Source organism: Numenius arquata, chromosome 11, assembly GCF_964106895.1.
Source record: "Numenius arquata chromosome 11, bNumArq3.hap1.1, whole genome shotgun sequence".
In the NCBI taxonomy this organism is placed as follows: domain Eukaryota; kingdom Metazoa; phylum Chordata; class Aves; order Charadriiformes; family Scolopacidae; genus Numenius; species Numenius arquata.
The window spans coordinates 10,453,219-10,471,359 of NC_133586.1; the positions used below are offsets into that span (position 1 = coordinate 10,453,219).

General features: G+C 37.2%; 1 protein-coding gene across 2 annotated transcripts in view; it reads right to left on the reverse strand.

The window, feature by feature from the left end:
• Window positions 1–18,141, reverse strand: part of EFL1 (elongation factor like GTPase 1) — an 80,593-nt gene that overhangs the window by 38,389 nt on the left and 24,063 nt on the right. The window contains exons 14-15 of one of the 2 annotated variants that reach the window (XM_074155424.1): window positions 17,833–18,011; window positions 17,009–17,144 (exon numbers count right to left, since the gene is read on the reverse strand). In XM_074155424.1, coding sequence (XP_074011525.1) covers window positions 17,009–17,144; window positions 17,833–18,011 — 315 coding nt within the window. Of the gene's footprint in view, window positions 1–17,008; window positions 17,145–17,817; window positions 18,012–18,141 lie in introns of both variants that reach the window. The other variant, XM_074155425.1, reaches the window with a different exon arrangement.

An 18,141-nucleotide genomic window follows, 5' to 3' on the forward strand; every position in this document is an offset into this window, starting at 1 on the left:
CTGCTAGACCTTCATATTCTGGTTAAAATAGGGTTTTTGTAACAGCGATAAAAAAAAAATTCTTATTAAAACTATGTTTAAATCATGAATTTTACAAGTCATCTTCACATTAAGTATTTTTGGCAGTCTGCATCTGTGTAAACTAAGCATAACAAAATCATGCCTATTTAAGACATATAAAAATACCTAAAAAATAAGATTACTATTCGTTATCTCCCCCAATGGAAAAAAGACTGTCATTTCCCCCCTAATTTCCGATTACTTCAATTAATGTATCATTGAGACTCATTACTATAATTTGTAGTCCATATAACTTTGGACTTCCTAAAATATTGCAAAATATTAACTTTTATTAGCTCAAGGTCAAGAAGAAAATGGGAAAAAAATATACAGATCATTCCTAAAATATGAGAGTTCTTAAGACTAGTGCAGAAGACCACATAATTGAATTGGGCTTTAAAATGTTCCTACATTTCAAAATGGAGAAAATAAATTAAATAGAATTAATCTTGATTTTTAATGCCCCCTTGCAAAATGGTAACTAATAAGATTTGTTTTATTTACATCCCATCAGTCTACATGCAATTATAACATCCCCAACATTGCACTATTTGTTAAAAACAGGGAATGGCCTCATACTGACAAAAGATACCAGGAGAGAAGCTTGGAGCTTTAACATCTCCACATCTGGAAAACCCTTAGCGTTTAGTTCCTTTTCAACCATAATAACACCAGTCACTGAATGCTTCATTTGCATTAGAGGATAAAAGGAAAAGAGACCCCACCTCAAAAGGTAGTCTAAGAACCCCATCTCAAATACAGCTGGGATCATCCAGCAGCCAGTTGCCAGCAAAAAGAGCAAACTTGCCCCCACTTCTGGCTTCCCAGCAGCAGCGCTGGCGTTTGTCAGAGTCTGGGAGAGCCAATTCAGGGTATTAAATAAACAGAGTAGAACTAACCTAATAAAAAGGCAATTTTCCTTCTCACCCAGTTTTCACTCCCTCAACTAAGAAAGCATTAATACATTTCTAAGAGACACTGCTCCTGACATGCTGTCCAAGAAAAAGCAATTCAACATATTAATTACAGCAAAACGCCTATGGCATGACAAAGCCAACCAGAAGCATGGGTTTAACAATCAGCATCTTATAAAACTAGCTGAGAGAACTTTTTTTGCTCTCATCCATGTAGAAAGTGGAGCTAACACCTCATGGTCCTGAAACAAGTTATTTTGTCTTCATGCCCCACTGCTGCCCCCTCAGAAACCAGATGAGCCTGGCGAAGGTTTCGCTGAGTAAGCAGAAGAGCCCGCAGATGCCGTATCGTGTGTCACCCACAAGCAACAAGCAGCGACTCGGCTGCTGCTTCAAGACAAAGCAAAACCTTAAAACACAGAACCTCAGCTGCTTTGCTGAACAAAAGAACCGTGGCCATTTCCCACTGCTGGCTATCAGCTTTAAATGCTTGGGAGGAGTTCGGGGTAGATGAATCTTTTCTACTAAAATGAAAAGCATTTCTCCTAAAAGTGGCTGTTGACTTAAATGACTTTTTTTGGTCGAGAAGCAATGCTTCCAACACAGTATGTCATACTTCCTGATGGGATTATGTACACAAAGGAATCTGTTAAAAATGGAGTATGTTTTTAGTCTCATTTCCAAAGTAAACGCAACTCCTGTAATCACACAGTCTCCCCTCAACAACATGTTGTCAACTTCCACTAAGTTCACCAGCCAGAAAGAGGAGAGGGTTCAGATATAATTAAGTTTCCACAAGTTATGTAAAATCAATGGCTGAGTACTGAAGGGAGACCAAAATTGGTGAGCTCACCGAAAAAAGGGCAGGCAAAACACGATCATTATATATCCCGCCTGGAAGCAGCTGCCTGGCGACCAGCGAGAGCATCCTGGCTGGCCAACTGGGACACACACAACTGCAGGACAGGCGTAGCTCAGAGGGAAGCTGAGGATTTTAAGGACACCAGTCCACAGGAATCCAGGCTTTGTTAGTACCATTGCTCAGAGAACTTGCTTTTTGAACACGTCACAAAACAATTACTTTTGTGAAAAAGCTCTGAAAAATGTGACCATCAGGATTCCATACATTTTAGGTCCCGTTTTGAAAGCTTCTCAACGCACAACTCTTTGCATCCATGAGCCGTGTAGGGTCTTTGTAGAACTCGCACGGGTGCTTTCAACGTCCTTGTCCTCAACAGCTCCAGCAGCCGAAAGAGGGGGGAATTGGTTTGAATGTCTTTGCTGATGTGTCAGTGCAGTAACTGATGTAACTACCAGCAGGTTCACATGTTCATTTAAATTAATGGGTTCACAGTCATGCAACTCACAATGGTTGACCCAATACTTCAGTGTTGCATAAAGTACGATTTGTACAAATCTTAACATGTGACACTTGGAAAACACCAAGTATTTAAATGAATATTTGTTGCTCAATATTATGTTGCAGAAATTCAGTTAAGTCATCGAAAGAGGTTTCTATCAAAGTTGGCAATGACAATACTTCAGCCAATGAAGCTTAAAATGACAGTAAGAGATAAACTGACTTATCCTCCATACATTAACTTAAACAACTGTATAATTTATACATTCCAAGTGTGTTTTTTCTATTTCCCCACCAGTACATTGTCTTGGCTCAGGTCTGCCTACATTCAAGTCAACAATAGCGTGCTTAAACCAACACCAAGTGCCTTTGACAAACCTGCCCACTTCAAATTCATTAGGGTGACAGAAATATCTCCATTCCGGAAGGAAAAGTTTCACTCGCGTCTCAGTTGGAGTTAAATTCATTGCGATTCTCCTATCGCGATCTCACTGTCTTCCCACAAACGGGCCCAGAAACAAAGATGGCAACACAAAATGCTCACTACCAAATTAGGTGAATTATCTACCAAAACATGCCTGCATAAAAGAAGGTTATCAAACGCAATTCCCCCCCAGAAAACACTAGCTACAGTCCATGACAGTTATGACAGAAGAGCAGCCTTGGAAAAATAGAGCCTCTCATTTTTAAGAATTATTGGCTTGAATTTTACCCAAATACATATCAGACCTAGCTGGAGAGAATTAGGTAGTATGGAGCAAAAAAAGTTGGAAAAGAAACATATTTCTTTTAGTCTTAATTAGTTGCAAAAAGGTACCTAAATTTGGTTCCACATATCAATGCCAAAATTTCAAAATACAATCAAGTCAAGTCAGCAGCTGTTCTGCATCTTAAGACAAAAACTCAATGGGAACAGCCCCTCAAGCATTATCCTTATCTACCTATAACTGGAATTAAACAATTCTTTACTTAAAAATTCAGATTCTGGATGCTGTAAGATGAAACTAGAAGTTTTATTTATGGTTGCTGTTTTCAATTAATACAGTTTTGGCAATGGAACAGCTATTACTAGGTAAGTACAAATGGAGTTGAAACTCACACTTGCTTGGCTTGCAACCTCTGCAGCAGAATATTTCTAGTAAATATCACCTTTTCCAATTGTTTACTAAATGATAAATGACTACAAACAATCTAAACTTTCAGCCTAAACTATCCAGTGCTGCCCCTTTAACGCTGTTGTTTAGCAGTGCTCCACAGTTTGACATCAGTTGATACTCCTAAATATAGATCTGCCTTAACTCCCCCCCACAGTTCACAAGCCAGACAAAGCCAGCTTCATGACTCACACCCTGATACGGGCCAAACAACCCTCACAACACTTTTGCAATTTAATGTGAAGCATGAAACAACATCAAAATCTCGGGAAAGTATTTAGAAAATAACTCACTAAAACACAGCCTTTATTAACGATCTCTTGACTTTGTAACCTTCCCATTTGTTACACAGGGTTTGGGTTCTCTGCCGCCGCGTTTGCGTTCAGCGAGGTTATGTGCAGAATTCATTCCAAACCGGGTTTCCTTGCTCAGCCTCCCGTGCCCTCACTGCAGCCCCCTCCTTGCTTTTTCTGAACACCTTGAAAAAATTTTGGTAACAAGAGACAATGGAAGCAAAAGAGAAACATACAGAGTCATAAAAGGCTTTTGTGGCTGGTTCAAATGTAGAAGTAGAGGCATTTCACAACCACAGATGGTATTTATTGCAAGAATGCTGTATATTACAGGCACTAGGTCTATTACACAATAAGACAAACACTTCTTCACATGCGGGTGTGAAAGCGTGTATCCTGCTCCTCTCTCCGTTACACAGGCCTGGCTAAGATTAGGAAGTGCTCCAGCAGGAATTTAAAACACATTCAAATAAATTGCCCTCACGGATTAGTGGTTTATATTGCATAAACAATGCCAGTTAGGAGAAGAGCTTTTGCATTTGCTTAGGTTGTGGTTAACTAAAATATTTTCATACAGTCTTACTTTATTGACACTGGATAACTAAGGTAATCAGAATAAAAAGCTGAGGTAGACTAACAGACAGAAAGGCAGAGAGAAAGGTGGAATCCAAAGAGAAACCAGGCGGTTAACACTAAGATTTGGGGTGGGGAGCTTAGGGGAAAAAGGGTAGATTTCAGAGCCATGTTAACACTCCAAAGACAGCTGAGGGAGGTCCAGCCTAATTTCTACAGCCTGGCTATTACTCTGTGCAGAAGACAATTAGTGTAGCTATGAAAGTTAAAGAAACATCCAGAGAGGAGACATTTTCCCATCTCTTTTTCATATAAAACAGTAGCTTTTCTCAGGACAAAGGAAGTATCAAAATAAAGAAGCTAAACAAGATGTTTTCATGACAGTGGCGTTACTTAACACTGCTTCTGAAACCAGTACATTATTGCCGAGTTGAGCTAATAAGTAGGCACCACACTAGATACAGATTTTTGGCTTTCAGAATACTCTGTGAGAGTAATTTAATTTAGAGTGAAAACATTTGTAGATTTTCTGCATGAAGAAATACACATTAGAAACCATAATCCAAAGTTTTCACTACACTGACAGTGCTGTGAATCCATGTGAGACCTTTACCCAAAACTGAAATAGCTACACATTTCACATTTTTGTATTGTATGAAAAACAGTGCCCTCTGGCTTCATGTTAAATGGGAGTAAGAAAACAGTTTAAAGGATAAAACAAGTTACCTGGTTCCTATTTCCATTTCTGGTAAAGAAATAGATTGAAAATTACATGACAGTTCTCAAACTACCCTAATTTGTCAAGGAATCATCATCGTAATTCAGATGCTCTGAATATTGAGATCATTTGATAATCAATTTAAAATATAATCCTTATCAGTTGTGCATATGTCATGAGAAATGGAAACTCAATGAAAAAAAAAAAAGAAAACCACCACTTTTTTTCTTCAGAACTGTTCTGTTCACAGGATATTTGTTTAAAGATGGTGAAAAGCTTTATTCAATCAAAGCCATGTAAAGGAATTTCAACTTTGAATAACTCGGAAGAGAGATTACACAGAAATAGAGAACATGACAAATTCAAGAAAATTATAAAAAATTGCTAAAAATCATATATTCCGAAAACAACTTCCTGATGTACTAAAGTCGAAAAAGGTAAGATTTAAGAGAAATTACTCAGAAGTCAAGAACTACGCAAAAATAGTGACAAACTAGATTTAACCAACAAAACCTACACTGCCTAGAAAAACAACTTTTATCCACCACTCATTGACTGCCTCCTACAGGGCACAGAGAGGATAACACTTTGAGAAAATTAAACTAATTTCTAGACACAAGCTTTTTCTCCCTGCCAAGGTACACATGGTGTATATATTTCAGTGCTGATAAACATCAGAAATTAAAATATTTTGTATCATTAATATGATTATCTAGGCAGGTAGTTTGTGTTATTTAAGGATGTGTTGGGAAAAGCATATTGTTCTGATTGAGACTGCAGAAGGATAAGGAATCAGCACTGTATGCGAGGCCTGGCAAGAGAGAAGCTGTGTGAAGAACGCAGATGCACGTGCATCTAAAATATATCTCCAAGATACAGAAAACAAAGATTACCCAAATGGATAAAAGCAACTGACATCATCTACCTGGACTTGTGCAAAGTATTTGACACTGTCCCGCACGACATCCTTGTCTCTAAATTGGAGACATGGATTTGATGGAAAGACCTCTGGGTGGATAAGGAATTGGCTGGATGGCTGCACTAACTGGCTTGGTCAATGGCTCAATGTCCAAGTGGAGACCAGTGACAAGTGGCATTCCTCAGGGGTTGGTACTGAGACTGGTACTATTTAACACCTTTGTCAGCGACATGGACAGTGGGATCGAGTGCACCCTCAGCAAGTTTGCCAGTGACACCAAGCTGTGTGGAGCGGTCGATACGCCTGAGGAAAGGGACCTGAATAGGCTTGAGAGGTGGCCCATGCAAACCTCACAAAATTCAACAAGGCCAAGTGCAAGGTCCTGCACATGGGTTGAGATGATCCCATGCACAAATACAGGCTGTGCTGAGAACGGATTGAGAGCAGCCCTGCTGAGTACTTGGGGGTGCTAGCTGACGAGAAGCTCAACGTGATCCAGTAACGTGTGCTTGGAGGCCAGAAAGCCAACAACATCCTGGGCTGCAACACCAGCAGTGTGGCCAGCAGGTCGAGGGAGGTGATTCTCCCGCTCTACTCCGCTCGTGTGAGACCTCACCTGGAGTACTGCATCCAGCACTGGGGCCCCCAACATAAGAAGGACATGGACCTGCTGGAGCAAGTCCAGAGGAGGGCCACAAAGATGATCAGAGGGCTGGAGACATCTCTCCTATGAAGACAGGCTGAGAGAGTTGGGGTTGTTCAGCCTGGAGAAGAGAAGGGTCTAGGGAGACCTTTAAGTGGCCCTTCCAGTACTTAAACGGGGCCTACAGGAAAGATGGGGAGGGACATCAGAGAGTGTAGTGATAGGACGAGGGGTAACACTTTTAAACTGAAAAAGGGTACATTTAGATCAGATAACAGGAAGAAATTCTTTACTTGGAGGGTGGTGAGACACTGGAATAGGTTGCCCAGAGAAGCTGGGGATGCCCTGTCCCTGGAAACATTCAAGGGCAGATTGGATGGGGCTTTGAGCAATCTGGTCTAGTGGAAGGTGTCCCTGCCCACGGCAGAGAGGTTGGAACTAGATGATCATTAAGGTCAGTTCCAACTCTAACCATAATATGATTCTAATTTCAGGATTTAATATAAGTTTTTACACCCTTCAATATCTTTGCAATTCTGCACTTAAGTAAAAGTCTAGCCTAAGTGACACCTATGAGACAGTTACATTTTTATTTAGTTATCTGCCCCAAAGTATACTATGACTTGATACTATGACAAATATCTACATTTTACAACTACCTTTTAGTACATTAATTGGCTACCTTTACAATGAAGCTGAAAAGCTTAATTAGATAGAAATTGAACTTTATATGACCAGAACAACTAAAGGGATAGCTAACTGATTAAAAGTACACATTTCTTTTCAAAAATGTCACTATCTGATTCTAGTACACCATCGCATTAGCATGAAAGATGTATTTTCCATAAATATCCTTTAAAATCCTTTAAGAATAAACAAAAGATAAAAAATCCTTTAAGAATAAAACTTCTTTTCTGCATTGGTAATTGCACACATTCCTAAACAGTTTTGATTTATGGTGTCTTTTTTACATCTAATTTTCTATACATGAATTAACATGTAATAAGGCATATATCTTCAAACTCATTTGTGTTTAAAGCAATTATTCCTGAAAGGACACTGCATGTTCTCAGTTTGAATTTCAGAAAACTCATCATCACATAAAAAAAAGGAAACATACCTTTAAAACAGTTTTCTGAAAGTTTGAGTTCTACAGCAAACTACTTCTGCAAAGGGAATTCTCCAGTGTGTTTAACTCAGAAGTAGGAAAACAAGCCTAATCCCATTTTGTACAGAGGGATAAAAGGTTCAATTATATAGTCTAAATACTGTTCCTTTGTAAATCAGGTAATTTACACCTCTGTTGAAAACTGAACCTTAAACACCAATTCCTCAATTTAGGCATGCTTGCTGAATCTCTCAGCTGTTTACTCTAGTGCCCCAGTGTCCAAGTTCATCCCTGAACTGATGTTTCCCGCGTCTTCATACAATATTTCATAGCAGCATTTACAGGCAGAATATTAAAAATGGAATTCTGACAACTTTGAGCACAAAACCAAAGTCACTTTGGTTCACCTATCAGAGACCCTCATTTAGTAAAGGATACTGAAGTCTCTTCAGAGATTTTCAACCAATCAAGGCAAGCTACCTGGTTCCCGTTAGAACCACATCGTAAGAAAGGAGAGCACACAGCTATACGATAAACAGCCACCTATTAAACAATACTGACATTCTAGTTTTAAAGAGGATACCGGTTTAAAAAAAAAACACCACAAAACAAAAACAAAACAGCAAACACAAAAGCAAGCTCCAAGTAATTTTTATAAACATATCGAGGGAGGGTATAGTTTTCAGGCTCTTCAAATGAAAATGTGAGGTAATTTCCCAAAATCAACAGGACGTATCTCAGTGTGCTGGAAAAAATCCCAAACGCAACATTATGGATGTGAGCTCAGCCAATCATCTCAAAATTTCACCTTAAGGCTTCTACTACCCATTTCACATTGGTGATAATAAATACTTTAACACTCTTTTTCTTCTACAGTATTGGAAAAAACAAGAGGTTCATTAGCCAAGTAATAAATATTGCTATTTCTGTAGATAACTGTTCTCCCTTTATTTATACATGGACACATTCAGTTTCATAGAGAGACTAAAAATAATACATTTGATGCTGACTAGAGAAAGTAACCGAAATTTTGGGGAAAATCCCTACCCTCTCATTTTAAAGAGTCTTGAAAAATCACACCCAACCAAGCACTCGCATAGAAGTAAATTTTGGAAATTTTGGACATAAGCCAGCTAATGTCTGGGACCTAAACCTACAAACAGCTATTGAAAGGCTGAGTAACATCTGCCCAGAGGCAATGATTCAAGAAGTGAATTCTCCACCCTTCCATTAGGAAAGGTAGTCGGTCTCCTTTAACACTGGCCCTGAATCAATGTATATTAGTGTAATAATAGGCATCTAATAAATTTGAAGTCCCAAGGCCAAAAATCATTTCTTTCTGAAGCAAACACAGGGGTGATAAACAGAGCCTGCTTGCACCTCAAACCCTCTTTCCAGTCTATTTCTAGATTTTTTTCTATTAAGTAGCTGCAGAGCATGTGCCTGTTGCTGTGCTGCGAGTTTCTTCAAGCAGCAATGGTATGAAATTGTCTTGATTCTTCTTAGTCCCACTGCTGCCCACAGGCATATAAGCAGCAGCAACAAACACCAACAAGTCTGGGCAGTTTTCCTTCTGGTACTATTTGGGAAACCTCAAATATCAGCAAGTATCTGTCTGCATACAACCTGTATCAGGAGCACTTGCCTCACATTTGGAAGATTATTTAGAAATCTAATTTTCACTTACGTGAATGATCAGATTTTACAGATCATAACAAATAAAAAAGTTGCCTTAACACCGATACAGAATGTTTCACTGCATGCCCCCCTTTCCTCAAAAACTTAATTATTTGAATTTTTTGATGTTGTAATCCAACAGTGGTCAAAAGCAAACTTAAAGGCATTTTTGGCTAGATGAATATATTAAGACTTTAAATAATCTTATACAGCTCAATTTTAAAATATGATTAAAACACCCTTATATTCCAGTGGCAAGACTAAACACATTTTTAAGATCTCATAATAAACTCCTGAAAATTAGAGCAGAGAACATTCCAGAAGCACTAGAGAATTTAGAAGTGGTTTTCTTCAGAAAGAATTACTACACTTATTATTTCCTTTTATAGTCTTAAGAAGCCACAGTCAGAAAAATAGAAAAAAAATTTAGCTACTCAAAAAGCAATTTAGATTCTTCAATATAAATTAAAAAAACACTCAAACTAAAAAGGCCTTACAAGGAAACTATTAACCATTCAAAGCATTCTTCCCCCAAAAAAACGTAGCTGGGTCAATAAAGATGCATGTTAGTGCTATACCTCTGACCTAAGATATGTCACATTTTTCCCTCTCCAGTGATAGGTTGGTATTCTTTTAAAAACAAGGTAATGAATCATTTATTTTTTTTGCAATAAAGTTTGTCCAGTCACATCCCCTGAAATGGAATCACAAAAAAAGCAGCAGAAATGGTAAGGCAAAGAGGGAAAAGGAAACTTATCAGATGATGAGTAAATTACACTTTTAACTTCATTTGATACTAGTTCATTAGCTGCGCATCATGTTATGTTACGTTGCCCAAAAAGCAACACAAATTACTCAGCCTCCTTGTTGGAAACACACACACAGCAAACAGCAGTAACTGCAAAGGGACTAAATCCACTACAGCAAAAATAGAGTTAAGAAAATGGTTTCAGTTTCCAGCACTGGAAGAGGCCAAACAACAGATTAACTATTATGTCTTTAGCTCAAAGAAAGAACTTGAACAGATTTAATTTTTTCAACAATTTAACTATTCTTAAAACATTAATTGGGTAGGAAGTCAATATAGATACAATTATGCTAGGTAAACTCAACAGTTCACAGACATAAAACATCATTCAATAACACAGTCCATTCAATTATATACCTTTTCCTGAATAATGCTGGACTACTATAAGCTTGTTAAAAATGCATGGTTATTTTATTGGGGTTATAAGATGGCAGTTAGCGATAAAAATTGTAAGTATTCCAAAAAGGAAGACAAAGGTTTGAGTTTTCTTTGTTTCATTCACTATTTTCAGCTAATTTCAGTAACATTCTTGAGAAAGACTGCCCTCCTGTGTTCTCTGATCATAGTGTACCGAGACAAGACAGCCCATGCAGCTGGAATCACTTCAAGCTGGTTTGTTGTTTTTTTTTTTAAATAATCACATTACTGATTTGGAGAGTGAAATTAGCCCACCAAATGTTTGCACAGAAATAAAAGGCTGGTGCAACAGCAGGATTGTTCCTAGGGCTTTCACAGAAGGTGGTAATGCTTGCTAGTTGGCATCAGTCCTAGAAAGCCATTCTGGGCCTTTAAAATGGCATCGCTGCTCGCAGCTGCTCTTTGCTCTTAACAGAGACTGCTTATTAAAAGCTCTCAAATTGTTCGATGAAGTCCTAAAGGAACAAAATGCTTGTTAGACACCTTGTAATGAGGTTAGCTATACCAGCTCTTCACGCTGACTGCAGCTGTATGGCACCTATCTTCAGAAAGGTACAAAAAAAATCCAGAAGTACGAATCTGTAATCACCTACATTTCCCATGTCATATTGTTTACAAGTCAAGCATCGTATAAGTGCTTTATAAATAATTAAAACATGAAAGAACACTGTATGGGAAAACAAGCATTTTAGAAATGGAAAAACCAAGGTACACAACAGTCTGTCATGTTGGAAGTCAGTTCACAGTGAGCTGGCAACAGGAGTGACTTCTAGATTCCTGCTTTTAACAACGTCTTTTGGTAAGTTAAAGAAACAAATGCTCTTAATTCGGTACAACACTTGATATTCACATAGCTAACTGCATTTGAAAACATTCAGGAAATCATCTAGCCTCCTATGAGCATTACACTAAAGCGCTACAAATCTTGTGGTAAGGGAAAAAGCTTTGCTTTTAACAGTATTCAACAAAACACAAAAAGCACTTACATAGTCATACAGACAGCTCTAAGAAAAATCTGGCTTTTGTATGCTAACAAACACACACAAGACTATTGTTGTGGCACTTGTCCATAAAAAGCAGTATATGTGTCAATTTTTATATGTTATTCTTAACCCGAGCGTGCAGATGCACGAGTGTGCATGCGCAACATGCCTCGAGATAAATTTTTATTCTGTTTAACAAAAATGTACCACTTCATGCTTCAATTATTTACTCAGAAAAAACATGACACTGAGCCAAGTTTAAAAAAAACCCACAACATTATTCAATTATACAAGTACCTAAACATGCTAGTACCTATACAAATATCTAAACCAGTGTCTTCAGAATCATGTTCCTTGGGTTTTATATCACCATTTGCTTAAATTACTAAGAAATAAGAGTCAATACTCAGTATGGAAATCCTAGGCCTTTCACCTGTGCATGATATCATAAGAAAAAAAACTATTACTTTTTGCTATTTAAAACACATTTTTATACCACCTCCAACAATTGTTCTTGTTACTAACCCCCCCCCCCTTTTTTTTTTTGCACAGAACAAATACAAAATGCATTTTGCCTTCAATTACAGGGCAGCATCAAGAAAAATAAGGAAAAGGTGGGAGGAAGGAAGCCATTATGTGCACCTGGAGGGCATGCACTTGCTCAATCTTTAGTTATGAGGCCACTTTTTCCTCGCATATTACCTTCTAATTTTTCCTTTGTAGCTTTGGGGATCACCCAACTAAGTTCTTTTTATCTACTTCAACCACAAAAATATCAGAACAAGTGTAACAAAACGACACTTTTCCTGTATTTGTATTTTTCCTTTGCCTGCTTTCAATAAATACATAAACACTTTTAAAAAGAGAGAGATTCTTGCAGGGGAACAAGCAAATCAATCATCATCACTCCCTCTTGCATTCCCCAGAATACAAACAATGCTTGAAAACACTTACCCGTGTGTGATAGAGGTAGTCTTGATTTAGAGGAAATATTCTTAACATAGAAATACAACCGAAATAAATTAAAACCTGCGTGTAACAATCTCCTTCCTGAAACTTTTAACACTGTTTCAATTTAAGTCATTGTTTTCCTTCCTGGTGAAGTAGTAACATTTTTTCATTCAGGCAGTGATATAATAAATACTGCTTCCCCACACCTCTCATTAACAAAAAAAAAATTGTTCATGTTAGTGTTAATTTTTATATTTGTGTACCAGCATTATCAGTCTCTATAGTCTATTAAACAATACCTAACACTACTTGGCAAACGGAAGAACTTACATACAACATCCAAATTAAAGTCAATTAACGTTACATGACTGGATGATTTCTCATTCTCCTTTTCACATGAGAAACTAAGCACTAGTAAGAAGAGGCATGATCACCAAACTAGAGCTCAATGGATTTCACGCTACAGCCAGGGCTTCACTTGCTGTCAAACACGGCCCATCTGGAGAGGATGCCTGCACGGCAGCAGGACCTCCAGCACCACAGATCTTCCCTGCACAACATGGAAGAGCTTCCCAGCAAGAACCTAAGAACCTAACGCTCAATGAGCTTCTAGAACACCCAGAATAAAGAAGCTAAAGACATCTGGATAGCCAGATAGCCTTGCTCTGATATAGTTTTGTCACAGCAAAGAAGGGTACAGCTTTAAACAGAGTAGGGCGATTACAGTACCTTGCTATTTTCATAGCACTAGACTATGCAAATACAGGTCAGTATTTATTACCATGTCACTACGAACACGCAACGGTACATCAGTCAAGCAGTCTTTGGAATTTAATATTGAAGTACTGTTTTTCTCCTTGAAGACAGAGAAGGACAATATTTTCAAAACAGCACATAGACTTGCCTCCAAGATCTGTGATACGTTTTCTTTCCAACGGATATTCAAGCAGTTTTCAAAACCTGAGCACAAAACATGCCCCAGATGTCTTGGAACCAAAAGATCTCAACTGACTTTGAGATACAGATTTAGGTGACATGTAATTGACACACTTAATGTTCACAAGCACAGAGTACTTCTATATGAGGAATGTAAGCATGACTTTGATATACCTAGTTAGAATTTACAAAACAGGTAACACCGTTTCTGTTAAGATAATAAGGCAACAGCTGAACTGCCAGACAAGTGAAGCCGGTGAAGAAGTCCACATGGCCCTGAAGAGAGGACAGACCCATACACAGAAGGCTGGCGCTGCAAAGGAGAAATAGGTGGACCATTTGCAAGGCAAGGATCTCAGTCACAGGACTCTCAGACCTGATGACCACAAGGAGTTTCAAATTCAGCAGCCGCATCCTGTGCCAAAGGTCTGTGACACGATACAGAAAAATAAGCTATTCCTGAAACAGTACATCGAGACACACAACATTTCTGGATCAGTACTCCAACATTTTTCCAAATTAAACCTCAAGATACTTTCCATGGCCCATTCCAATGACTATCATGTTTTTCATTCAGCAGTTTCAACTAAATACAAGTGCCATTTGGAATCTGAGGGCCCATAACCTTATCTGCTGCTCCATTAACTAGATTCTCCTCCTGCAAGGTCTCTGTTCATTTATAGTACAAAGTAGAACCTAGTAGTAGTACCAGTTACCGAGTATAATTTCCTGTCTGCTGGCACAGGACATCTAACAGAAGCGCAGGGAAAAATATAAAAGTGAAAAATAAGACAGTACTCTCCTCAGAAGGTATTTTCTTCACATAGGCCTTTTTAGTACCCAGAATGAAGAAATCAATAGTGATTCTGAACTACAAATTCTACAAACCAGATGTTTTTGTCAGAGACAAGAATTTTACTCTTTTCATAGACTATTCTGACAAATAATTTTTAAAAGAAGATTTATTGCAAGGACTTTATTATCCTTGGTCCCCGAGAAATTTTTCACGTGTTTTAAATCATATTTCACCTCTTATTCAAGGACTACAAAAAATGTATAGTAGTCACAGAGACTGTAAAAAAGAAAAATTGTGAATTATAAATAGCTACGTGGAAGGAGTTAGTATTTTGTATTTGCCATATTACTTGAAAATGACATACTGTTTAAAGCTTTTTGACAAATACTTTTGACAAAACATTTGAGCTGCAAATTTGCAATACAAATTAACTAATGCAAAGCAGTTTGTCTATTCTGACTTCCAGGAACTCGGAGTAATACCAGAAAATAATTTTCCAAAGCTTGCCAGAATGGCAATGGCTGCATTAGACAGGGCCATAGTATTGCTTTTCAGCTGGATGTTCCTGAATTGTGTTTGTGTGACAGCTCTGTAGTTCACATACAGTATGCCTCATTACCTTTTCTGTTCACAATATTTTGCTACAAGTTTCTCAGATTTTTAGTAATTAAAAGGAGATTAGTATTTTAAGAAAATATTAATTGAACACAAGGAAGAAGGGATGAAATCTTTTCATCTTCAGTAAAACCACCAATGCATCAAGCCATGTCTTTAATCATTAAACCTTTGCGTAAGCCAGTATAAAAAATAAAAGGGCGGCTCACTTGGACCAAGATTCTTCCTTGTAAGAAACAACCTATAAATAATAGCAAAAAACCCCCAAACCCTCAAGAAAAAAAAAAAAGTCTGAAAAAAAAGCTCTATGCCACGAGTTTTAAAGTGGAAACAGCCAGTCATGATTAACTGTGTATTCCTTATGGCAATAATTTAATTATACAGAGTAAAACTACAGAGCTTTCAAAAAAGCTTCCATAATTTACTAGATAATCTAACAAGCAATTTCCTTATATGGCTGGAGAGAAATCACTGCTGTATGCTTTAAAGCTGGAAGATAAATGGCCTTTGAAACAGAAATCATTGTTACTAACTGGAATAATAAAAGTCTTGCATCACCATTGTTACAGATTCCTTTCATATAAATGTATTGCATTTTCTCCTGAGTGTGGTAAATCACCACCAAATCAGTAAAGGCATTTATTGAATTTATGTAAATTAACATTGAAGCTTTACAGGGAAATAAGAAAAACAAATGAACAAGATGATATTTAGGGCTCTTACTTTGAAAAATGCTTGAAAATGACATCAAATTTGAAAAAACCCAGCATACATACTTTAGCTTGTATGTTTTAGGCAAAAATTAAAACCTGGTTTCTCAATACATAAAGAGACTAGACAACAATCTGGTAAAAAGATGAAATACCAAACTGGTAGTCTGGCTAGGAGCTCTGACTGTTAATTCTGATCTTAAAATTCTAATTAATTCTTCTAAAAATGACAAGTATTGTGTCACAATTTAGAACTTTGATATTACTCAACTTACATGCTTTTCTTTATGGAAAAGCTAGACCCCACTGAAGAGCAGCCGTCAGCAGTAGAGCCTAATCACAACTTTTTGGTAGAATTAATTGGTAACAAAAACATTTCTTGAAATTTGGTCCAACTCTTAACATTACATATAGTTCTCACAGTATATTTCTCTCTGCAGGAGGCAGCTCCAAGAGTATTTGAGAAACATGAAGATGGTATCATTTCACTCTTACTGCAGAGTGTTTTGGGGTGGGTTTTTTTGGAGTTTTTTTCAAAACTTAATCATTTTTTGAAGCAAACAGACCACACATTTAATACCCTGACAGAGTACATCTATTTATAATTTACTATATATTTACTATAAATGTCTAAAAAGTAGACAATAGACATGAAAATCTTTTATGCTTTGCTGTAGTTTGTACACTTTCATTCACAAAACGAAAGAAATAAAGAACCAAACAACTTTTGTAGTTTACACTTCCTAAATTCTAAACACTAGTTTTGATAGTAAAAAAAGACAAATGAAGGACAAAACCAGCAAAGAATGCTATTCATACTCTAGAGCAAAGCAGCTCAGAATCCAGCACAAAAGAGCACAACTCAATGACTAGGATGACTTGCCACTTCGAACTTTGTCCATGGAGAAAGCTCAAAATTTGCCAGAGCCATAGAAAAAATAATTTTTTAGCACCATAGATCAAGCAGACCCATAAATAAAACTATAATTATCCGCATCACTAGAGAAGTCATATTACAGAATTTCCATTGTTGGGAAAATATTATAAATAATCTTTGCAACTTATAAAATACGAGACCTTACTGCTGCCTTTGGCAATTCCTGGTAGCAACGCTTACCTGGCAATACTCCAAACTGAAGATAACAGGCTAATGCAATCCCTAGTTTTCACCTATTCATGAAACCTTTCCCTCGTCACAATTCAAAGCTCACAGAAATCACTGTTTAATTTGAGTGTCTTCATTTTTTGCACACACAACATACATAAAAACACTCATAGATTTATTTAAGTTTTCTTAAATCAGAACAATTTCCATGTATTTTGAATGATATAAGGTTCAAGCTCTAGGAAATTAAACACTAGCTACATCTTACCCAGAACATTTCCTGCAGGTACTTCTTCAAGATCTTCAAGTTCTCTTCCCATAAGCAAGTAGAGATTCTCCAACGTACAGCAAGTCATATGAGGTACTGAAGGCATATCATTTGTAGCAGAACACTGGGATGACAGCTACACAGAGTAAAACAACCGGTGTTGGATATTTATCACTTAGTACTGATAAAAACTTCTTCCCCAAAACCTCCTTGAGCTATTCCAAAGCTAAGAAATGCATTCTAAAGCATTTTTGTTTCCAAAGTTAGATATTAAAACTAAAATATACTTGAATATATTTTTCCCCTTCCAAAAACCCAGTCTTGTGGCAAAGAGCAAATGTTACCAAGAAAATAAAAAATAATACTTTCTTTGCTAATTTTTAGGTGTGTACTACTTCTAGCTCAGTTTTCATTGTCACTGATAAAACAGATGTGTTAGAAGTTCATTACTTATTAATTTACTTTATGATCAAAATCTCAAAACATTTAACACCTTTTTTTTTCAATACTATTAAGCACCTTCCTGTTCCCCAAAAGCATTGTTTTTCCTTTGCAAATTTTCTTTGAGTCAAAGTATGCACATACTGGATTTATTGTTAGCCAACACAACACTGTACCTTAAACTATTTTGGAAATGAGTTTACAGACACAATCAGCTATTACCACAATCATCTAAATTACTTTGATACTTTTTGGAATTTTGGACTTGAATTTTTTTTATTTTTTGAGTGAGCAATGTGTAAAAAGTTAAGTCATCGGTGTTTCAGAAGAATCCCAAGTTACAGTAACAGTTCCGTGTCACCTTATGCAAACAGTACGCTTACCTTATGCAAAGACTCAGCAGGATCATATTTTGGTCCTAAAACAAAGATCTTTTGCCCTCTTCGCGCCACACCACTGAACACTCTAGCAAAGGCAATGAAAGACTCCTTGTTGTCTGCTTCCTGTTTCATTGCCTTTGAGGTCATGATCTCTGCTTGACCAGCGAGCTGTTGCTCTTCACCTAATCAAAGTTAGAAAAATATATGAAGTATAAAAGCAGTTTCTGCCTCATCATCTGAAGAAAAAAACCAGTCAATTACATATTGTCCTATCACATCTGTCGACACATTAAAAGACAGCAAGAATGCCTC